Source organism: Diabrotica undecimpunctata, chromosome 8 (assembly GCF_040954645.1).
Source record: "Diabrotica undecimpunctata isolate CICGRU chromosome 8, icDiaUnde3, whole genome shotgun sequence".
Classification (NCBI taxonomy): domain Eukaryota; kingdom Metazoa; phylum Arthropoda; class Insecta; order Coleoptera; family Chrysomelidae; genus Diabrotica; species Diabrotica undecimpunctata.
This window is the reverse complement of record NC_092810.1, coordinates 12,320,477-12,346,288: the sequence shown is the minus strand read 5'-3', so window position 1 is coordinate 12,346,288 and position 25,812 is coordinate 12,320,477. Positions and strand designations below refer to the sequence as shown.

At 32.9% G+C, this 25,812-nt stretch overlaps 1 protein-coding gene across 1 annotated transcript in view; it reads left to right on the top strand.

Moving 5' to 3' along the window:
• Window positions 1–8,387: 8,387 nt before the first annotated feature.
• The window catches only part of LOC140447193 (uncharacterized), a 219,733-nt gene continuing 202,308 nt past the window's right edge, over window positions 8,388–25,812 (top strand). Inside the window, exon 1 of the mRNA XM_072539705.1 lies at window positions 8,388–8,615. Within this exon, the coding sequence (XP_072395806.1) occupies window positions 8,558–8,615 (58 nt within the window). The 5' untranslated portion in view covers window positions 8,388–8,557. The remainder of the gene's footprint in view (window positions 8,616–25,812) is intronic.

The window sequence follows — 25,812 nt, the reverse complement described above, 5'->3', positions numbered from 1 at the left end:
TTTTGCCGAAGGCATCTCCCGATATTGGATAAGCTCCACGGAACATCACTGGTCTCTGTCATATTTCTCCTATCATCGTCCTATCCTCAACAAAATCACTCAAATAGAAATTAGTTAAGTTTAAGTTTACATGTACAAATATAATATAACAAATATAAAGTACAAATATTAAGCTATTTTGGACATCCATGTAGAGGTAGATCTCCCACACGATACACGGACCATATTGTTGCTACCATTGGCGCTCCATTGTCAGAATGTGCTAGAATGGCAGAAGATAGAAAAACGTGGAGGAACATTGGGAAATTTAGTTAATAGCTTCATGATATCACGATACCTGCATCAGGTTAACGACTAAGAAGAAGAAGAGAAGTTTACATGTACAATGTTTTAGTAAACAAAATATATTTCTATAGTTAAAATTTGTGCAATTCTTATTTTCATTCAATTCCTTGTTCCTATTGTGCAATTTAATAATATTCATATCAATAAATATTCTACCGAGAAAAAGACGTTGTCACGTAAAATCTTCGCCCGTAAAACCGACTTTACAGGCAACCGATTTTTTGTAATATTTTCTATATAGAACTAACTTGCTTATTGATCATAGTGAATGAAATAAAACAAATCTTAAATAATTTCGGCAAAATTCGATAAATAATTACTTTATTTTAAATGTGTTTTGTGTATAATATTAAGTTGTAGTATTATAAATTATCCTTGACATCATAAAATCTACCGTAATGATAACACATACATCAAACTACACATTATCCATATTCATATCTTCCCAAGTTTTCAGTTTGTACCTACTTGTTACTGTTTCTGCAATCCACATAACCGAGTTTTAACGGCAAATTCCCATGTAACAGACATGTCAAAGTTAATAATTGTTTGTAATCATATGCATTATCCCTTGGGGTGTTCCCGAGTATTGTTAAATGTGAGTGGTTTATAAACTTAGGGTGAGTGTGAGTCAACTCTTGTACTCATAGCGTAGTCAAATTAAGTTTTACAACTAAACAGTTTTAGTAAGCTTTTTACATACGCATTTCCTATTACGAGAATTAGTGCTATAAATGGTTGTATAACAACCTACTACAGCCAATTAAAAAAAATGTAATAATATTTGGTATTTCTCACTAACCTAACCATTGTTTCATGCCAGTAAAAAATAATTTTTAGGAAAATATTCCAAAATGTATATTATATACCTAATACATACAATAAATAGCTACTGCCAATTTAACTTCAGATGGCAATAAAGGGCAAAATAACAAAATAATACCAACTTACCGATTTTGTAGTAATTAAAGGCCTTATGAATACAATTATATATGTTATAGGCAACAAAAATTGAAGAAAAAGGCGCCTATATAGGCAAAGATTTTTATTAAAAAAGGCAGGAATATTAACATTTAGGCAAAAATAGGCAATAAAGGAATATAACTTATTATTTATTGTACAAAGTGAATTAACGTAATATTAACTTAAGGTAGGTATATTTACACATCATAATCATAACATTAGTATATAGTATTAGTATAAAATTAGTATAAATAAACTAGTAAATAAATAACTGTAAATTAATAATTAAACATTGTAACCACTTAAAATTTTATCATTAATAGAAACAACTAAATGTTTTTCAATATTTTCGGTCTTAAAACTATGTCTTCGACCACTTAAAATTAATTTGTACATTGAAAACGAACGTTCGAAATAGACAGATGTAATTGGAGCATATTTCAGAGCGGATAATAAATCTGGCCTAATTTGAAATTCCTCGGAAAATGTCCCATTCAAAACTTTAGCAACATTAGATAAAAACGAAAAACCTTCATTCTTGCCGAAAACATGTTTCATTTTTTTTTTAAATTAATTGACCGTTACTTCCAGGTGCCGATTTAATTTTCGTCTTTAAATTATCTATTAATTTTACTGACTCACATAAATTTATCTCTTGTTTTTCTAATAAGGTAATTGTGGTAACTATTAATTTATAATTATCATTGATATAAGCGAGTTCCTGTTTCAATTTGGGATTTTTTAATATTTTTTTTTGCTTCCCGAATGGCTTCGGAAATATCATCATCAAATTCTGACATAACTAATTCTATTTTATTGCAGTGTTCAAAGTAAAAAAAACTGCTTCGAGCCAGGTTCCCCACCTTGTAATTACTGGTTTAGGTGGCAAAGGGACACCGGGAAGTCTTTCTTTATATATTTGCACCTCAACGGAGTCTTTACAAAAACTTTTTTCATAAAATTTATAAAATTATTTACCAACGGAAACAGATTTCTTATTTCTTCAGCAATTCTATTTACCCCGTGGGCTACACAAGTGCAATGAATTAAATTAGGATAAAAAATCTTTAAATTAACAGCAGCTTTTAACATATATGCCGCAGCATCTGAAAGCATTAAAACTATTTTATTCACTGGTATAGCGTTGGGTAAAAAGAGGTTTGTTAAACTATCTTGTATAAATCGATTGTTAAATTGTTTAATTACTATTTAAATGGGAATTAGCCACAATTAAAGGTTAAAATACGTTTATTAAATATTATTTATTATTTAAATAAACGTATTTTAACCTTTAATTGTAGCTTATTCCCATTTAAATAGTAATTAATTTAAAATGCCACAAGAAAATAGCTTCAGAACAATGTTAAATTGTTTGTTTTTTCCAATTCTTTAACGGCAACTAAAAAAGGGTTTCTCGCAAAGTTTTCATTCAAAATTCCAATCATTAAATTAGCTATATACCTGCCGCATACATCTATCGTTTCATCCACGATAATATACAAAAAATTGCCCTTTAACTCCCGCTTAGTTTTTGAAATACATTCCACATAACATTTCTCCACAGTATGTTTTCTCAATGTACTCTCGTCCGCTAAGGATTTATTAAGATATTTTTCGAAAAAGCATTTAAAACTAGGGTTATTAACTTTATATAGAGGAATGTTGGATGCAATCATCATCTGGCATAAATCAAATTTAAATGCGTCTTCCTCCTTTTTTTTTTGAACTGGTTAAACTATCCCGCAGAGATATTTGGGCTAACTTTTAATTTTTCCAAATTACGTTTATGAAGTGGGGTTCCACAATGCTGGTCAATAAAGTACTTTTTTCTACTTGAAATCTGAGAATTTAAAAAAAAATAATTAGAATTCTAAAACCGCTTTAGAATTTAGTTATGTTGTGGGATGAGAAAAAAAGAGAAAAAATTAAACTTACCGATTTGCCGCATGGTTTACAAAATGCTCTATCTTCTTCTAGAGAAAGTTCCGAATAAGGTGCGATCCATAGCCTTAATTTAGATGTCATCTTTTCACACAAATGTCTAAAACGTTTTAAAACGTGTTCTTTGCTTTTCGGTATACGCAACAAAACTAAACTAGGATATAGCAATTTGTGACTAAACTCTGATACAGTAACCGACTGTACAACTGATAATAAACTAATAAAGCTTAGGGATTTCCAAATAGTTAACCCTCAAGTCTCGATCAGGTACATTTTCCTAGAAATCTGTTATATAAACAAACCATTGATATTTTATTATTGACCAAAAATTTTATTATAGAATAGTTTAGTAATAGAATAATATCATGGGTAGTATCATGAAATTTTAAAAAGGCACACATAGGCGGAATTTACGTAAAAATGCAAAAAGTGCAAAAAACAAATATAATAGGCAAAATAGACAAAAAAGGCATTTTTGCATATAATCCGAGCTATAATTATATGTTATATGTTATAGAACATATGAAACATCAAATGTCAGTGATATTAAAAATTCTTTCTTCTAAAATATGTAGATCAGCAGCGCCTAAAAATTTAAATTAGTAATTCATAGATAAATTCACAGAATTAGGAATTCATAAACAAAAAAGGTTTGACGAAAATTCTTTAGTCAAAGATCGAAAATGGAATTTATTTAGGGGTTTGACTAAGACCGTAAGTTACACCTGATATAAATCTAATTAGTATTTCTTGGGTTTAGGTTAATTAAATTATATTACATGTGAAACTAGATTCTTTTTCCATAGAAATCAACGTTTCGGCAAGAAACCCTTGCCTGTATTAAAATTCTAAAATGTACAATATTAAGAGCAAACAGTTATTGTGAAATATATTTTATATAACTTACCAAAACGTAAAACGGGACACTGACATTAATTAATTGACACGTAAAAGTAAAAGTTAATATCTGATATCTCATGGTTTACTGTCATTACTTTATAATTATTTTTATATGGTCGTATCATTGATGTTTTCGAAAAAGGTAAAGTGGAGGTATGTTATGACTTTAAGAGCTTTTTATGGTATTATGTTGGTATTTCCTTTAAGTATAAGAAGTCTGTAATTATAAGTCTTACTGATAAATCTACAAAACTAACAGATCCAGAATACAGACCAACTGCAATAAAAAAAGCAAAAACTGCCTTTCTAAATAATGCATATCCCGAACATCTAATCGAAACTATTTTCAAATCAAGACATAATAAATTTTACTACAATACAAATAACAATAAACCCAATAGTATCAAAACTACTTATACAACTCTTTACTATATAAAAGGTTTATCCGAACAATTAACAAATCTTTTAGCGAAACATAACATAACAGTGGCTCAAAAAGGCAACACCCTTTTAAATAAATATTTCACTAAATTATAAACACAAACTCCAAAACTCAAAAAATCGCATGTTATTTACGAGATACCACGTATTAACTGTGAAGGTGTCTATATCGGGCAAATCAGTCAACTGTTTTAATCCAGAATTAGTTCTCACACATATGACAAGAACAACGTCCCTGCGCTCACAAAACATGAAAAAATCTTATGTAGAAGGTATATTCATTTAAAAGACCCATTTCGGGATAAATTACAGAACTTTGTCAAAATAAATATGTCATATTCAGTACTGCTACTAAATATAGATGTTTAATGTACAGCTGCTTCCTAAAAAAACTGATACGAACCTTAGTAAGATTTGATCATTTTGAGCAGTGTATTTGATTGTTCTGACAATATATTATATTTATTATGACAGACAAATAATAAAATAAACAAACAAATACCAAACAATTGATTACATATGTTAATTCATAAAGTGTACTAATTATTAAGGTCTAAATTTTGATAATATTTTAAATGCCTGTATTTTATAAAGAGTATATAAATGATAATTTTTACATAAATAGGGGTTGTTGTTATTATTTTTATTATGATTAAGGAATAAAACAAACAACTTAACCCAAGAATATATTAAAGCAAGAATTGTAACCAAATTAAAAGATAACCAGGCACTATCAGAGGCAGCAAAACATTTTAACATGTTCAGAACTTAATAAAAAAGCTTAATAAAAAATATAGGAAACGAGAAACTCTTGAAAGAAAGCTAGGGTCTGGAAGAGAATATTTTGTAGTATCTCCATAAGCATTGATAACAGCTTGTAGTTTTCGGTCCATCTGCGTAAAAGAAACTATGAAATTGTCTTCTTCAAAGGGCTCTTCCCAAACCTGTTGTATACAGTGCCACAGCCCTTTAGTATTTTGAGGTATAAAAGTACGCCGATACAATCGTTTTATCATAACCCCCCACACATTCTCGATTGGGTTTAAATGTGGACTGTAGCTGGGCCATGGTAAGGTTTTAATGTTGTTATTCTGGAGCCACTGGTTTATTATATTTACAGTGTGAAGAGGAGAATTATCTTGTTACAGGATAAAATTATTTTCTGGATACAACTATTCTACACTAGGAAACATTATGTTTTCTAGAATATTCAGATAAGTCCTCCCAACAAACCTGCCATCAATACGCTATACCATTTCCATTCCTCTAAATGAAATCCGTGTTTGTTCCAGCTTGCATGGAGGAAGAGTTCTGAATTAAGTAGGGACTTTTCTGTACTTTGCAGAAGACGGACGGGCGGGGGAGTCCTCAACCCTGACACGGCGCTTCCCATTGGCTGATAGGGAAATGTCTTACAGATATGTAGGATAGGTGTGAATAAGGTTTTACCAAATAAGCAGTCGTAAACCAACTGAGGATATGGAATAGGGCAGCAGCTATGACATTACTTCATTAAGGCTATAGCTGAATGATTTCTACTGTTGGATTAATGACAGATACTCACGGGCGGATATCACATAATGATTCAACCAGCCATAATACTGCGATCAGGCAGGCAAGGGTACACCACCTGATTAGGTGGCAGGAGGCAGGCAAAATTCCCGTGACTACACCATCATGAATGTATCGAATCAGTTAGATATGCTTAGCGATCCGATTGGCGATAGGCGCTCAGTTGTTTCCAGGCCAACTGAGCACCTATCGCTATGCTATCGCGTTTCCTAGTGTCAAATGGGCTACCGAGCATGTGTTTGTGAGCAACCAGGCAACACATGCGAAATTGACGCCTGGAAGAAAATCAGTTTTTCAATTAAAAAATGCAATGGGAATAGCAACCTGGAATATTTGAGGATTATTGCAACCAGGCAAACTGCATATACTACAACTACTACAAGTCGAAAGAGAGGATATAGGAATATGCGGACTGTCGGAGACCCATTGAAAAAGATAAGGATAATGGCAGATCATGTTGTATACATATCGGAAGCAAAAAACAGAGGAAGAAATGGTGTTGCAATTACGGTGACTAAAAAAGTTTCACAATACGTGTATGATTACCAACCAATAAATGATAGACTTATATAAATAAGCTTACTAGCATCACCAAACAAAATGCACATTCTTAAGGTCTACATGCCAAACTATGGATTAGGTATTAGAAACAGCCGAGGCAAACGTTTAATAGATTTTGTAACCGAAAACAGTTTGGCCATTATAAACACAATGTTCAAACATCATACCCGTCGTTTATCGACGTGGACCAGCCCAAATGGAGGATACAAGAACCAAATCGACTAGATATTGATTAGAAACGGACGGAAGACATATTTTACAAACGTAAAAACTAGACCAAGGGCTGAATGTGGATCCGATAAATTATTATGGGCTTGCTTCAAGATAAAGCTAAAAAGAACAATGCCGCACCAAAATCAAAATAGGCTGGAGATTTCAAATACGAAAACATTTAGAGATGCAAAACTAGTATGTTGAACACACAAGTCAACCCAGAAAAATGTGGAGAGACTTTAGAAATGCCATAGAAACCTCTGTAGAAAGAATCAAAACCGAAAAAAAGATCATCAAGAGAAAACACTGGATGACAGACAGAATGCTGCAACTTCTCGAAGAGCGAAAGAGAATCAAATCCCTCATATATTAAAACGACAGCAACAAAACCGAATTAGCAAGGTTAAATAGAGAAATTAAAAGAGCATGTAGGTATAATAAAAATAAACATATAAATGAAGAATGCGAAGAACTAGAGATACATGCAAACCGGTATGAATTCCATGAGCTTTAAAACAAAGTCCGATATCTATCCAGGAAATTTAAACCAATCACACAAACAATAATGGATCAAAACCAACATATTATAAATGACTTGAAAGGTATTGCGGAGGTATGGAGAAAATATTGTCAAAGTCTATATGCAGATGATCCCCAGAATGAAAATCACGGGGAGTTCACTGCAGGGAGAGAACCAAACATTCTAAAGTCATAGGTAGAAAAAGCAATTAAAAAGTTAAAAAAATAGAAAATCTGCTGGCGCAGACCAGATCACCGTAGAAGTTTTAAAAGAGACTGGAGATGTTGGAGTAAATGTTATGCATATGATCTGCAAAACGATTTAGGAAACCGAAGAGTGACCCAATGACTGGACAACATCCACTTTCATCCCTATATTCAAAAAAGGAACTCCGCTAGATTGCAGCAACTACAGAACGGTAACCCTACTATCCCATGCAAGCAAGGTTCTACTTCATGTAATACATGAAAGATTAAAAGCTTTTCTATTGCCTCAGATATCAGAAGAACAAGCGGGATTTGTCCCAGAAAAAGGCACAAGGGAACACGTCCTTAATGTCAGACAGCTAATAGAAAAAACTCGTTAATTCAATACTCCTATGCTGATGTGCATAAGTTATATATCCGCATCCCTTAATATTAATAGAAATAATAGTATTCGAAATAAAACAAAAATAAGAAGATTGAAAATTTTTAAGTACTCTCGAGCGTTATTATAGTTAAATTATATACAAATTGATTCGATGCACCCACCATTGAACAAGAACCGTAATTTTTAAAGAAAACATTTTCACTCAATCCACAAGTCAAGTGGCCAACCTTCTCCGTGGATATCTTATCGCCTCCTGGACTTGATATTCTAGACTGTCGTTGACGCGTGCGCCCCCAAGTAGCACCGCCACTTGCACGATTCCAACCCTCAACCCCATGCAGCGTGTGACTCGCGGTCCAGCGCTTCGTCTTCACCGTTGTTGTAATCGGCGACGTGGCCTGACGCCCTCGATAGACGCCTGCGACCGACGCCACCGCTAACGACGCTTCTACATCGCGACGCTCTTGAGGTTAACTCCAGGGGGGCGAAATTTACGATGTATGTTTATTCATGAAAGGCATGTACGCTGAGTTCGTTTTTAGTTTTTTGTTTATAGTTTTGAAGAAAGGTGAGTTTAGTATTCAGATATTTACATTTTCTCATTAGTTATAAACGAGATGTGACTGCAACACTTTTTTTATAATTTTTTTTTAATTTGTAAAATTTAAAATGTTAATAAGCGCTTAAAAAGGCATAAAAAATTTATATTTGTTACCTCTGTCAACGGTTACACAACTAATATTAATTTAAATTATATTTGTATATTAATAAACTTAATTTGTTTGTAAAAGCGTTACAGGAAAAACAAACATAATTTTCTTTTATTAACTAGGGCCAATACTAATTTAAAAAGAAGTAATTTCTTAGTCGAAATACATTAAATGCAAAATAATTTTATGACATATAAAAACAACTGATTGTGAAGAACTAATTGATTTAAAAGTATAAAAAAATTACAAAAATAATGCCTATACCGTAAGACTAACAATCAGCATCATTAACATCATTATCCTAAATAAATTTCTTCAAATGGCATATGCTTAGCGGTTTAGAAAAGCTTATTATTGAAATTTATTTTGTTCTTAGTTTCGTCCCTCTACTAATTATTTAGCTTTTTAATTTTTCTTTCTTGAGTTACTTTTACATTTTTCATGTCTTTTTATGTTGTATATGTAGTTTTTTTCTACAAAACATGTTAATCATTCTCTTTTCTTTCCAATATAATCGTCGCATGGGTTTTGAATTTAATATAATCTCTAAGCTTAAAATTTACGATGTTTCCTAGCTGTTTTTTCTTTTTAGTTAGCTTTAAGAAGATTGGGGCTAATATATAAAAAAAAAATAAAAAATATGCGCATAGGCATGTACTAATTTACCCAAAAATATGCATTAAATATTAATTTTTTTAGAAAATATGCATTTTTTTAGAAAACATGCATTTTTTAAAGAAAATATGCATTCTTTTAGAAAGTATGTATACTAAAAAATATTTAATAATGGTATTTTCATTAATGTTTATTTTAATAATTAGATTAGATAATAATATAAATAAATTTAAAAACTAAGTAGGTAATTGTAATGTAATAATTAATTGTAATGGAATTTGTAAAAACGTAAACTACTATTTCTTGGAATTATGAAAACAATAAATGACCCAATGTTTTTCAAAATTTTTCAATAAAAACTTATGGCTTCTAGTTGTGTCCATATATTTGTAAATTAAGAAACCCAATTTTACAGGAGAGGAAAAAAACGATTTCGCAGCATTTCATTTTATAAAAATGAATGAAAAACAATAACATAGTGCTTAAAATTAGTATAATAATTGTTGTATCATTGAAATTATAAACAATTATACTGATAGTTTTAGTTTTTAGTATTTTTGGGAGATAGCTGGCTATCAGTTTTTCAAATTAGGCTAATAATGGACTTGGCAGTTTAATGCAATCAAACACGCGTATTCTATACGAAACGAGACTTTATTATTCTAAGTACAAAAAGGATAAAAACAATAATAACGCTACTCATAAGGAAGATCTTCATAAAATTTGTGGTAGTCTACCGACAATGTCTTCTTGATTGCCTGAAGGTCTTCATATTTTTTGGCGGTTATGTTACGTCTTTTAGGTATAGCCGCCCAATTGGTCCCAAGAATGTGAATTAATTTTGTTCTTCTTACGTTGAGGAATTGGTTTCCATTGATCAGCAAAGCTGTTTAAATCACCTTTACCTCTTCCTGGTGTAATTGTTTTATAGTGCTAAATTGAATCAAGATTTTTAAAAAAATCATGTGTTAAATACTTTACTTGCTAGGTAGCAGGCTTTTTTCTTGCTTTTAGACAGATAGGTACGTAATCCGCTAGTAGGTTAATAACTTTATCTTTGAGTATGGTTAGGTTTAAGATATTTTTGCTCTATTATTATGAGTCATTGCTAGATTCAACAGAACATTGGCCATAACAACATATTTTGGTACCCACAACCATCCAAATACATTTTAATGGTTCTTCTTTCATCTGTCCCTTCTACAAAGTGAGGGAAACTGGGTAAAATTTTCTGTTATATGAAATACATCCAAATACTGGCAAATTCCTCAGAATCAAGACCCTCTTCACATTCGTTTCATATAAAACAATAGGCATCGGAATTCACTAAGTTATAGAAACGAGATTGTGTACTTGGAGCTTTGTTTTGTAGTATAATATAATTTGTAGTGTTTTGGACTTTTGATTTTGGTGCCATCAACATGGCTTCATTACCTGGGACATGAAATTATGATTGGCAGGGATAACCAGACTCATGAACTGAAGAGAGGGCAGCATTTGTAAAATTGAGAGAAACTTTTAAAAGTGAGCTGCCCACATGCCTAAAGAGAAAGGTATTTGATCAGTGCTTTCTCCTAGTCTTGACGTACGGAGCAGAAACACTTACCTTAACAAAAGCAGCAGCTACCAAACTGAGAGTCACGCTGAGAAGAATGGAGCGGTCCATGTTAGGAATAACTCTGCGAGACAGAATAACCAACGAAGACATCAGGAGAAGAACAGGAGTGACTGACATCATCGAGAAGATAGCCAGACTAAAATGGAGATAGGCAGGACACATAGCCAGAATGACAGATGGGCGATGGACAAAGAGGTTATTGGAATGGAGGCCAAGGGAAGACAAGAGAAGCGTTGGTCGACCACCTACAAGATGGACTGACGATTTAAGAAGACTCAATAAAAACTGAATAAGAGCGGCGCAAGATAGATGAGGTTGGAAACATGAGGAAGAGGCCTATGTTCAGCAGTGGACTCTTGAAGCTGGATGATGATGATGAACACGGCTTCCAAATCTACTGTGAAAACATTTTGTTTTTTTTTTCTTCTCTTGCTTCTACTTTCCTCTGTATGTGACTTTTAAATCTTCTCTCGAAAGTTGTCCAACCCTATAGCTAATACACTTTTCACATTCATCTTTTTGATGCGTTGTTTTAGCCACTGTGATGTTTGGCCAATATAGCTTTTTTGACACCCTAGACACGGTATTTCATAAACAAAATTACTTTTATATAAGGTTAGTACTGTGTAAAAATCAAAGACCCATAATTCAAGAACTAATATAATAATGTTTTTATAAAAAAAAGAATATTCATAAGTTATGATACAGTATAAACTATTTATTAAGTTTAAAGTGAAAATGGCGCTTATAACAAAAAAGATACACTTCTGAACCGCAACCGATAATTTAAGAAAAGTCGTAATGTAACTATGCCTTTTTCCATCAGGACCTTTTGAGAAACCACTAAATTTTTATTAAATTTATTATGAAAGTAATTTAATGTCCGTGTTTCCTTCTTTTATACTCTTGAAGTAAGTTGATATATGTGTTTCTCCTCAGGTAGGTTATACTACGTGCACACAGATCACAAGTAGCTATAATAAAAAGGCCAGGAAAAAAAACCCGAGAAAAAACTTTTCCTACGGTAACAGTTTCTATTCATTCACGCCTTCTCGGCGGAAAGCGATAATTCAAATTTTTATCCTTGTTAAGTCTTTTTTCAAGTACCTAACAAAATTGGAGTGTAGATTTATACTTATAAAGTACTGGCTGTAAGAATAACCCAATGAATAACTTCTCAGAAAAGGAGTTAAGTTCTTTTTATAAACAATAAATTGAAAAAATTATTTCAAAGTAACATTAAAGTCCATATAAATCAAGTACAGACGACAAACTACTCAAAATTAAAATAATCTTCTCAACATGTCAAATATTTTCAAACAGTAAAACTATGTTTTTTATAGTACAGTCAATTATCTCACTTTTGGTAAGAATGTGGTAAACATAAAGAGGAAAACACTTCTATCGATTTTATTCAGATATAATAGGGTCATTTTTGTTTCATTTATTCTAAAATTATGGAATCCTGCATCAGTTTGTACAGGTCTAGTGGATGGCTACCGTATATTTTTAGAAGTCCACATTTGTAGTCTTTAACACGTTTTGCAGATAGCATCAAATATAATACTGTTATTATTAGAATAGATAGATAGGTATATAGATAAACAAATAGATAGATAGATAGATAGATAGATAGATAGATAGATAGATTTATAGATAGATAGATAGATCGATAGATAGATAGATAGATAGATAGATAGATAGATAGATAGATAGATAGATAGATAGATAGATAGATAGATAGATAGATAGATAGATAGATTCATAGATAAATAGATAAATAGATAAATATATAGATAGATAGATAGATAAATAGATAGATTTATACATTTTTGATAACTCGTTTTCTTTGTATTGTTTACCAATAATTCTACTAGCTATTATCTTCCTATTTTTTCTTTTTTCCGTTTGTCTTTTGTTTCTGAGAAAGTAAGAATGATCCAAAGAACTATGCATACAACCACCGATCCTAAGCAACGCAACCTTATTCATTGTACACTAAATAAACTACAAATAAAAGCTACAGATTTTTAAGAGATCAGAATTGAAAGGATGGAAGTAACTCTCACTATGTTTTGCAGTAGATCAAAATTATTGTTCTTAATTTGTACTTATATGGTTCAATTTGTCTCAAAATCATCATTGATACTGCTATTATCTGGTTCATATGTTGTGTCATCCACAGAGTTGGCAGAATATCTACTATAAGAAAGTTCATCCAATATGTTTTCACTCTAAATTTGACCTCTGCCTTTTCAAATCTAACGAACACATATAAGAGTAGAAGAATATCCTCTAATTACAAATTTATATTATAGTCTGTTTTTAATTTATACCGTACTCAAATACATAGAAACACGTCAAATCAAATATTTCTAGAACTTTTTTTTTAATTTCAAAATGTATTTATATATAAACAAGAAAGTATGCGCATATTTCAAATACTAAATTAAAATAACTTTTATACCAAAAATAAAACGGCTATTAAGAAAATATACATTTGTATTAGATATATCATATTTCAAGCTCTACGAAAATTTACTTGAACGCTCTTTAGGTTCACTGAGAAGTCAATAAAGTTAATAAAAGTTTTGCCATTACGACTTCCGAGAACTTAACTAACGCATTTCCTCTCAGTGCACACCGGCAATAGTACAAGTCTCCTAAAAGGTAAAGGTATATATGAAATTTATACCCACAAAGGATAAATCTTTATAATCTTGTAATTGCTTGTCAAGCTATAAACTTAAATGTTTAGGGGACTTCGTTAATTAATGTTAATATCTTAACTCCGGAATTAAGAGGAAGGGAAGATGGAAAAGGGGCAGGGGTATACAATATTAAAATTACAAATCACCATTAAGAAAATTAAGTAGAGTGTATTATTTGGCGTACGTGTTGAGAGCTTTCAACTTAAGCGTCAAGAACATTACAGGATTATGTTTAATATGGTAATAATATTAATAACACTATTAGATATTACGTTTTTAAACCAAATCCAAAATTTTAAAAATATTTCTAGTATAATAGGTATTCGCGTTTTCACTAAATAAGGATAATAGATGTCAAAAATTTAAATAAATTAGTGTTTAAAACTGGTTTCAATTTCATCAAATTTTAAAAATAATGAGCAATGAGAAGAAAAGCAATAGATATTCGTCAGTGCCGCAATGTCCTGCTCGATGTACGAGATACAAGATATACGTCTCCACTATTTTCCAAATGACGAGAAATTACGAAAAAACTGTCAAGTAGCTCTTTGAGGTCAAGAGCCAAAAAAAGGCATCTATCTAGTATAGTATCTATTTCTAAGATGTAATGATTGAGTCAGATCCAACAACGTCAATAATTACAGAAGATAAAATCGAAATTAACACAGATACAGCGATAAGTACAGTTTTAGAAGCCATCCGAAATAGTCCAGAGTTACAGTGTCGTCTCCGGTGTAATTAATAAACGTATGAAAAGTTGATAGCATCTTGGTGCAAGTTTCCATGTTTATTAATGTCTCTAACTATTGCGCAATATTTTGCAATATTGCGTAGTTATGTCGTCTCCGGTGTAATTAATAAACGTAGGAAAAACTGATTGCAACTTGGTGCAAGTTTCCATGTTTATTAATCTGTCCAACTATTGCGCAATATGGTGTAATATTGCGTAGTTGGCCGGTACGCTCTTATTGTGGCATGACCTTGAGGAGGTCAATGCCCTTGTGGTTTTATTAGGGTGGTAAATAAAACACATTCTTTCTAAGAAGAAAAAAACTCAGCTTCAGAGTCTTAGAAAGAAACAGAGCCCTTCGAGCAAAGTGCTCTAGGGAGCTACCCTACACGGGTAAAACACACACTAACACTTGACTGTACTTGACTGTCTTGACTGAGAGCGAGATCCGAAGGTGTCCCATATTTAAGGATAATTAACTTTTATATGAAACTCTTTCATTTCTCGACCAATTAGATTTAATTATTTGTTCCAGAAGGAAGGGCGATGAACATCGAAGTGCGTGATTGGTGGCACTTGATGACATCCCCCCTGCTTTGGAGACTCTGAGGCTGATAAAAAAAGATGATTTTATTAAAAAACTTAAGAAAACAATTTTTTTACAATACACATATAGGAAAGAAAAAAAAATGCATAAAATATATCAATTATAAGATGAAATATATCAAAATGAATATGTCTATATTGTCAAATTACTTACAAGTCCTCTAACACTCACTGCACTCGCGTACACTCGCGTACCGCGCACTTGCACTGCACAAAAACACTCACAGGCGGTGATCGGTGTTGTGGACAGTATCTGCAGGTCCATCCTCGACGACGTGCTCGTTCTACGGCGGCTTCGTCCTCTCTAGCTGTACATTTCCCCTCTGCATGTCACCGGTGGGTTTGCCTGAGCCTCCGTGGTGCTCTGGACCACATAATGGTAGGGCAGGCAGTGACTGGCCACTGCGGAGACATCCACTGCATCAGGTACTTAGCATCAAGTAGGCTGGCTCGTCGGAGATGTGGCACATCGACGGTTTCAGGGCTGCAGAAGGTGGATATCGGCATGTTAGTTTGGTGTACTAACATCCGATGCTTCTCCCCGCTGTTTCCTTGAGTGGTTTTGATGCAGGCATCGTGTTGGAACTGTTTGCGATTTTCGATCGCGGAGCATGAGAACTCTGACATCTCGAAGTCGTGGTAGAGTTCGTTGAAGGTTGGGCGCCATGTCGTCTCCGGTGTAATTAATAAACGTAGGAAAAACTGATTGCAACTTGGTGCAAGTTTCCATGTTTATTAATCTGTCCAACTATTGCGCAATATGGTGTAATATTGCGTAGTTGGCCGGTACGCTCTTATTGTGGCATGACCTTGAGGAGGTCAATGCCCTTGTGGTTTTATTAGGGTGGTAAATAAAACACATTCTTTCTAAGAAGAAAAAAACTCAGCTTCAGAGTCTTAGAAAGAAACAGAGCCCTTCGAGCAAAGTGCTCTAGGGAGCTACCCTACACGGGTAAAACACACACTAACACTTGACTGTACTTGACTGTCTTGACTGAGAGCGAGATCCGAAGGTGTCCCATATTTAAGGATAATTAACTTTTATATGAAACTCTTTCATTTCTCGACCAATTAGATTTAATTATTTGTTCCAGAAGGAAGGGCGATGAACATCGAAGTGCGTGATTGGTGGCACTTGATGACAGTTAGCCGGTACGTTCTTATTGTGGCATTGTCTTAAAAAAGACAATGCCTTTATGGTTTATTTACTTTTGTAGAAATAAAACACAGGTTTTCTAAGAAGAAAAAAACTCAGATTCAGAGTCTTAGAAAATTCGCAGAGCCCTTCGAGCAAAGTGCTCTAGGGAGCTACCCCAGACGGGTAAAACCATACTATATACTGACCTGAGATCCGAAAATGTCCCATATTTAAAGACAAATTAACTTTTTTATATGAAACTTTTCCATTTCTCAACCAATTAAATTTAATTATAAGTTCCAGAAAGAAGGGCGATGCACATCGAGGTGCGTGATTGGTGGCACCTGGATGACATCCCCCCTGCTTTGGAGACTCTGAGGCTGATAAAAAAGCTGATTTTATTAAAAAACTTAAGAAAACAATTTTTTTTTACAATTCACATATAGGAAAGAAAAAATGCATAAACTATATTAAAAATGGATATGTCTATATTGTCAAATTTACTTACAGTTCTCTAACACACAATACACTCGCGTAGCACGCACTTGAACTGCACAAAACACTCCCAGGCGGTGGTCGGTGTTGTTGACAGCATCTGCAGGTCCATCCTCGGTGATGTGCTCGTTCTACGGCGGCTTCGTCCTCTCTAGCTATACGTTTCAGATCTGCATGTCGCCGGTGTGTCGTAGGCGAGTTTGCCTGAGCCTCCGTGGTGACTCTGGACCACATAATGGTAGGGCAGGCAGTGACTGGCTACTCCGGGGACATCCATCGCATCCGGTACTTAGCATCAAGTAGGCTGGCTCGTCGGAGATATGGCACATCGACGGTTTCAGGTCTGCAGAAGGTGGATATCGGCATGTTAGTTTGTGTACCAACATCCGATGCTTCTCCCCGCTGTTTTCTTGAGTGGTTTTGATGCAGGCGTCGTGTTGGAACTTTTACGATTTTCGATCGCTGAAGCATGAGAACTCTGACATCTCGGATGTCAGAGTCACGGATGTCATCCGTGGTAGATTTCGTTAAATAGTTGGGCGCCATGTCGTCTCCGTGCAATTAATAAACGTATGAAAAGTTGATAGCATTTTGGTGCAAGTTTCCATGTTTATTAATGTCTCTAACTATTGCGCAATATGTTGCAATATTGCGTAGTTAGCCGGTACGTTCTTATTGTGGCATTGTCTTAAAAAAGACAATGCCTTTATGGTTTATTTACTTTTGTAGAAATAAAACACAGGTTTTCTAAGAAGAAAAAAACTCAGCTTCAGAGTCTTAGAAAATTCGCAGAGCCCTTCGAGCAAAGTGCTGTAGGGAGCTACCCTAGACGGGTAAAACCATACTATATACTGACCTGAGATCCGAAAATGTCCCATATTTAAAGACAAATTAACTTTTATATGAAACTTTTTCATTTCTCAACCAATTAAATTTAATTATAAGTTCCAGAAGGAAGGGCGATGCACATCGAGGTGCGTGATTGGTGGCACCTGATGACAACAGCGGGATCACTCACTGAAAATCAGAGCAGAAAAGAAGGCTATGCAAGTGGCCCCATCTGTATTAAGTGAAGGCAAAAAAGTTACTTTGTATGATTTTATACAAACACTTTGCGATTTAAATACATTCACTAGAATACCCACCCTAAAATTTGTGAAACTGCTTGTTTGTTAGAACACTGTGATGTATTGTCAACCATCCAGTGCGGTTCCGTTACAATTAGCTGGGAAGAAACACGGGTCATGACAGACAAGAGGATCGTTTAAAACACATTATGAGCGGGTCGGGTACTAGTACCCGCTTTGGCGGATTGCCACTTATAAGCGGGGCAGGTACAAATACCCGCTCCGCTCATTGCCGCTTAAAAGCGGGATAGGTATTAGTACCCGTTTAAAATCATCACTTTTAAATGACACAAAAGTAAAAATAATGTTTTATATAATGTACGGACACAGTATATTGGTGTATTATTATTAGGAACGCGTTAGACATAACATCCGAAGTATTCATAATAAAATTTGTTTGTCTTTCAAATTTCCTTCATATTATGTTTGTGTTTCATTTCGTTTATTATGATACTTTATTACTCCTATGGCAGTACAACGTGTTCTTAGACGAGTTACAACAAATTTATTATAATGCTTTTTTGATGGAACTAATTGATGAACAATTTGGTCGTCTCTTTTTATTTAATTTTTATACACAAAGGTCATATAGTCTTCTTCTTCTTCAAGTGACATCCTCGTTCCGAAGGTTGGCGATCATCAGGGCTATACGTATTTTCGAAACTGCTGACCGAAACAATTCGTTGTTGCTACAGCTATACCATTCCCGTAGATTCTTTAGCCAGGAGTTTCGTCTTCTTCCTACGGACCTTTTTCCTGCTATTTTCCCTTGAATAATTATTCGAAGCAGTTCATATCTTTCGCCTCTTGTAATGTGTCCCAAGTATTGCAGTTTTCGTTTTTTGATCGTAAATATCTTCCTTTTCTTTATTCATTCTTCTCAAGACCTCGACATTTGTGACTCTCTCGGTCCATGATATTCTCAGGATTCTGCGATACATCCACAGTTCAAATGCCTCTAATTTTTTTGTATCAATCTTTTTCAACGTCCATGACTCCATTCCGTAGAACAGCACAGAAAGTACGTAACATCTCATCAGGCGAAGTTTCATTTCAAGACTCAAATCTCTTCCGCAGAATACTCTCTTCATTTTAGTGAATATGGATCTGGCTTTTTCTATTCTTATTTTGATTTCTGCTGAGCTATCGTTGTCTTCATTTATAAAAGTGCCCAAATATTTGTATTTGCTAACTCGATCGATAATTTCATTGTGTAAATATAAATTTTGGACATTTTGTGTTGATTTCGATATTCCCATAAATTTAGTTTTCTTTATGTTCAAAGATAGTCCATATTCTTCGCTGCAGTCTGCTATCTTATTCACCAATGTCTGTAGCTCTTCAAGTGTTCCTGCGATCAGAACGGTGTCGTCGGCAAATCTCAGATTGTTTAATCTAACACCATTTATTTTAATACCTACGGATTGCTCAGAGAGTGTTCTATTCATTACGTCTTCGGAATAGAGATTAAATAGTGTCGGTGACAGTATACACCCTTGTCTCACACCTCGCTTTATTTCAATTTCTTCAGTGGTATTATTCTCTACTCTCACTACTGCTTTCTGATTGTAGTACATATTTGCTATTAGTCGGATGTCTCGTTTATCTAAATTCTTTTCTGTCAGGAGTCTGATTATGTGATCATGCCGCACTTTATCAAAGGCCTTGTTGTAATGTATGAAACACATGAATACATCTTGATTTATGTCAAGACATCTTTGAGACATAACGTTCAGTGCAAACAACGCCTCTCTTGTTCCAAGTCCATTTCGGAATCCAAACTGGGTATTATTGATGTTCATTTCCAGTTTTCTGTGTACTGTAGAGTGTATAATTTTCAGGAATATTTTCAGTACATGGCTCATCAGACTGATTGTACGGTAATCTGATTTATTTGAATATATGGTGACAGAAACTAATCGATATTGCCCACAAAACCCAGATTTATTTAGAGACAGAGCAAAATCTGTGAAGTGGAAAGATGTGACTGTGGTGGAATTAAAGAAAATGCTCGGACTACTTCTCCTAATGGGACGAGTTCGTAAGGACACAAGAGACGAATATTGGTCTACAGAAAAAACTATCCAAACTCCAATTTTTGCTGAAGTAATGAACAGGGATAAATTTAGACAGATATGGTATGCGTGGCATTTCTCTAATAATGATGACAAAGATGACAGAGATCGCCTTAAAAAGATTCGCCCGATTATATCTTACTTCTTACCCAAATTCCAGGAAGTCTACAAACCCGAGAGAGAGTTATCATTAGATGAAAGCATCATGCCATGGAGGGGTCGCCTATCATTCAAAGTTTATAATGCATCAAAAATTATAAAGTACGGATTACTTATAAGAATGGGTTGTGAAGCTAGAACTGGTTACATTTGTAATTTTCCTATGTACTGTGGAGAAGGATGTCGATTACAAGAAACAATTTTAAATCTACTGGAACCCTATTCCCACTTATGGCATCACATATATATGGACAATTATTATCATAGTGTTGCCACTTGTGAGTTACTTTTACAACATAGATTTCGAACTTGTGGCACTATTCACTTGAACAGAGGCCTTCCTCTTTGTTTGAAAAATGCTAAACTAGCAAGGGGAGAATCTATATTTCGTCGCCGCCAAAACATTTTATTACAATGTTGGCAATCGAAAAGAGCTGTTCGAATGATATCAAGCCATTGTAGAAAGCCACAATATTGACTGGGTGACAAAAGAGCGAATTTGGAAACCATTATGTGTTGTTGACTACAACAAATATATGAAGGGTGTCGATCGCGCCGACCAATACTTATCGTATTACTCGATTGTACGTCGTACCAAAAAATGGACGAAAAGGGCTGTAATGTTTTTCATCAATTGCGCGCTATTTAATGCTTTCAGGGTTTTTAAAACATTAAATCCACAATCAAAAAAGAAGTATAAGATATTTTTACATGATGTCGCAAAAGAATGGATTACTGAAGTTACTCCTGAAAACAGAGATGATCCTGTACCAGGTACATCTGCTACGCCCAATAGAAATGATCCTCCGGAGAGATTATCAAAAGATGTAAAAAAACACAAATTAGTAAAAATTACTACAGGGGGCACAAAACTAAAGCCTCAGAGACAGTGTCGTGTATGTGCCGCCAATAAAAAGAAAAGCTTAACCTGTTATATGTGCGAATTTTGCAAAGTTTCACTACATCGTGGAGATTGTTTTTTTAGATACCATACTCAGGAAAAATATTAGAATCTAGCCTTAACTGCAGATAACTTTATAAAGCAGTAAAATATTGTTGTATATGTAAAATTTTATGAAAAAATTTTTAAAATGTAGATTTTATTGCGTTTCTTTTTTTATTTTGTTCATAACTTTTTTTCAATATTATTCTGTATATATAACTTTAAATATTTTTGAAATGTTGATTTCATTATGTTTTGTTTTAAATTTTGATCATATTTTTTTTTATTCTTTTATATGTTTTGAATATTGTATGTATAACGTTATCTAAATAGTTTTTATTCTTATATTTTTTTAAATATTGTTCTGTATGTATACCTTGAAATATTTTTGAAATGTAGCTTCCATTATGATTACAATTTGTTATGTAACAGGTTTAACATTGTAAGTTTAGAGTTAAGAAGAATTATATTTTCGGTTTCATTTTTATATAAGTTGTTACACAACTGTATTGACTGCAGTGATATATTAGGTCAAATTAGATTTAATGTGCCAAGAATTACTTCCAGGTCGACTATAGTGTTTACTTGTCCACGTGCGAGAACAAATATGTTACTGAAGTCACCAATTTATATTATGTGCAATAATTATAACAAAATATGCAACCATTGTGATATTTTCTCATGCTCAATTAATCATCTGGTTGATACCGCACTGGTTTATGGAGTACATTAGATTGTTAATTTTTTTTTTGTGTATTTTTTTTATTTCTTATATACGTAGTGATTTGTTTAATTTATATTGTTCTCACTCTTTATTTTGTTTTTCACCTACTTATTTTTTGCACTTATTTTTTTACTTGATATTTTTGTATCACCTACTAATGATTGTATACTAATTAAAAATGTATCTTAAATTTTTACCCTAGAAATGGGAAACTGTTGGGTAATAAAGCTATTATTTATTATGTTTTGTTTTAAATTTTGATCATATTTGTTTTATTCTTATATATTTTTTGAATATTGTATGTATAACTTTAACTAAATAGTTTTGATATGCATATTTCATTATGTTTTTATTTTTATTTTTTTATTCTTATATATTTTTGAAATATTTTTTTGTATGTATCGCAATATTATTGAAATGTAAATTTCATTATGTTCTTTTTATAAAATTTTGGTCATAGAGAATTTAACTAATGAGTAATATTTTTATAAACCAAATACATTCCACCTACAATTATCCTACAAAGTTGGTAACCCTAATCCGATTATTGGTAATATGTTAATACTTATTGTATGAATTTTTTCATTCTCATGTTTTTTTTTTAAATTTAAAACTAATTAGTAATATTTTTATAAAACAAGTGATAAAATCACCTAGAACTCCACGAACTTCTGAATATAGGTACTTACACGGATTTTAGCAATCCACCTACAACTAACCTACAAACTTGGTAACCCTAATCCTATTATAGGCAATACGGATGTAGAAACTTATTCTAGGCATTTTTTTATTCTTATATTTTTTTCAAAAACTTGTTAGTTTTTGAATTACAACTCTCAAACTTTTATGTATCCGGGCGTATACATTGTATTTTCGCCCGCTACGCAACATTGTTGACCATGCTAGATCGCCCGCTCATAATGTGTTAATGTATATTTATTTGCATTACGTTTTGGAGTGATAATTAAAGTCGGTACTATTTCCTATACTGTCGTTATTATTTACAACCCGGTCCGATTCTTATTATATTATTAAAAATTCGAATTCATTATTGCTTTAGCTAAAACAACGTATTGTTCTAGTGTTTCCTAAGATAAAAACTGACCTTACTTCTCTTTGCCTTTCTGTTATGTTTGGTGTCTCGGAAAACAAATGCAGAAATTATTTTCAGATATCTATTCTTTCTGATAAGTTCTTTCTGAAGTATTGAAATCTGCAATCGCCTGGCCAGGAAAAGAAGGAATCCGCTTGGACTACACAGAATTATTTTTACAAAAAACAAGTGTCTTAAGTGTGGTGTAATGACTTATTCTTACTAAAAAGGGGACCGCATATTAAAAGTTATAATTGAAATAGCACCATCTGGTTTAATTACATTTGTAAGTCCTGTTTATGATGGCCGTATCTGAGACCAAGAAATTTTTATTCAATAAAGAATATTGGAAAAATTGACAATAAATAAGGATGCTATAATGGTAGAAAACGGATTTTTTATAGAAAATGAATGCATTGATATGAAATTAAATTAATAAATCCTCCATTTTTAAGAAAAAACAAATAATCATCAATGCAAGGTGCTCTTTGTACTGCTGAAATTGCTTCAGCAAGAGTAAACGTTGAAAGAAATATATAACGGCTAAAAATCTTTAAAATTCTTTAAGCAAGAATTAATTTATTCATAGTTCATTATATGGACTCTGTTATAAATATTATTTCAGGTATTGTTAACCTTTCTGCCACTTAGTTACCAACTTTTATCATTTTAAATCTTGGGCTGTAAAATGATTAACACAAATTATGTATCAGTCTATGCTTATTATTTTGCACACCTAATAATTACGGCGCTTATCTCCTTGACGCCCGTAATATTAATTCGTTAACACATTATACCTGAAAGCATATTACCCTCCATAGAAAATTGTTTCAAGCACATCTCGGAACTTCTTGCTGTACGTTCGCAAGGTATGTGTACCGGGTGGTCCAATAAGCCGATCTCTCGGCTATATATCAGAAACTATTCATGTTATAACTTTATGAGAAAGTGGCCAAGAGAAATCGCTGAAAATAACTTTTAAGTTTCTGGGTTAACCGCTAGGGGGAGTAACCTGTGAAGAAAAATTTAAAAACCAGTTTTTTGTATAATATGTCCAATTATACTAAGTGTTAAATAAGTAAACTAGAAAGAGGTCTAGTCTAAATTCCGCACAAAGCTGTTCAAGTACTTTTTTTATTTTTTTAAATAAATGGTGGGGGAGAGTGGGAAAGTATTTGTGGATATATACCTATAACTTTGGTTTGGATCAACCGATTTTAAATAAATTAGTGTCATTAGAAAGAATTTGTATGATTTAATTTACATCTACTATAAAAGAATTGCATTTAGTTTTAATTGTCATGGGTAGAGAGTACTTTCGAATAGAAAAAATTAAAATTTATTTTTCTTTAAAATGTTTAATGAAAATACCTATTTCTTGTAAATTATAATTGAACTGGATTAAATTCGTAACAAAATGGCGCAAACTGCATGTTGATACCTTTTGTTGAACTCGAGATATGAATAAAAACGTATAAACATAAGTAAGTATAGTATTGACTCACCCTTTATTATAAATTAAAATAAGGGGAAAATATGCATTTTGAGATTAATACTACAGGTAAAGATTCAAGAAAGAAGATCTGTTGGCCGAAGGCAGAACTCGTGGTTGAAGAATCTACGTGATTGGTATCAATGCATATCGATTGATTTGTTTAGAGCAGCAAGTTTAAAAATAAAAATAGCCATTATGATTGAGAGAAGAAAGAAGAAGATATATTGGTGCTATTGATTCAATAGTAGTAGTATCGGATTCCAAAATGAAAAATATGCACATAGTACCTGGGTTGTCAAATTCTTTTAATAATTATAAAGTACATTCAATTGTATATAAAAAACTCAGACTCAGAGTCAGAGTAAGTATACAAAATAACCAGAGTATAGTAGAAAACTTTCAAAACTTTCAATAAATCTTCTATATAATTATATGAAATATTGATTTTAAATTTTGATAATTTCGTAATACTCCTTGGATATGTTATTCTAGGTACGTACCAGGTAGGAATAAATATTTCTGTATTCTTGATGAGATATGTAATAGAAATGTGTTCTTACCAGGAGATTCCAATTATAAAGTAAAGCCATTTTTAAGAAGTCCAATAAACAATCATATTTCTATAATGAATTTCATATTAGAAATAGATATGCAACATAACTTTTTATGTATGGAAGAGAAGATTTAGGTACTATTTGATGCAGTGGAAGTTGAAGATGTTTGAGCTAACCTTATATAACATTTTATTCATATTTTAAAAGCCTGAGAAAAATCATTTTTAACATGTTTTATTTTTTTATTTGTTATTAAATTTTTCTTTACATAATTTAATTTATTTCTGCCACCACAAATTGTATACTCACAAGAGATATTAAAACATTGTATTGTATGAACAGCGTTAACAGGCCTTTTAGGTCCATTGCTGGATGGATAATTTCCATCGTTTTCTATTCTTAGCTAACAGCTTCCAATCTCTGATTTCCATCTCTCTGAGATCTTCCATCACTACATCTCTCCATTTCTTTCTTGGTCCTACTCTCTTTGTTTGCCCTCGGGTAATCTCCAAGCAATATTCTTGAGTAGTCTATTACTTTGCATTATTTCTAGATGGCCGAGCCATTCTAGTCTACGTTTTTTCACCACTTTTGTTATTGTAGGGTCAGCATACAAATGATACACTTCTGCATTAGTTCGTCTTCTCCATTATCCCTCTACTACTTTTATACCAAATATTCTGCGGAGTATCTTTCTTTCCCATGCTTCCAATGTGTTCTGTACGGTTTTGTTCATAGTCCATGTCTCGGCAGCGTATAGCATTGTGGGTCTAATTATAGTTTTGTATACTCTTATTTTTGTATTACGAGATATATATTTGGTCTTAATTATTTTGCTCGTGGCTCCAGCACACCTGTTGCTCTTGGTCAGTCTCAGATTAATTTCAGTTTCTTCCTTACATGTCTGATCAATAAGAGTACCTAAGTACATATATTCATCCACCTTCTCGAATTCTACAACTGATCCATTTT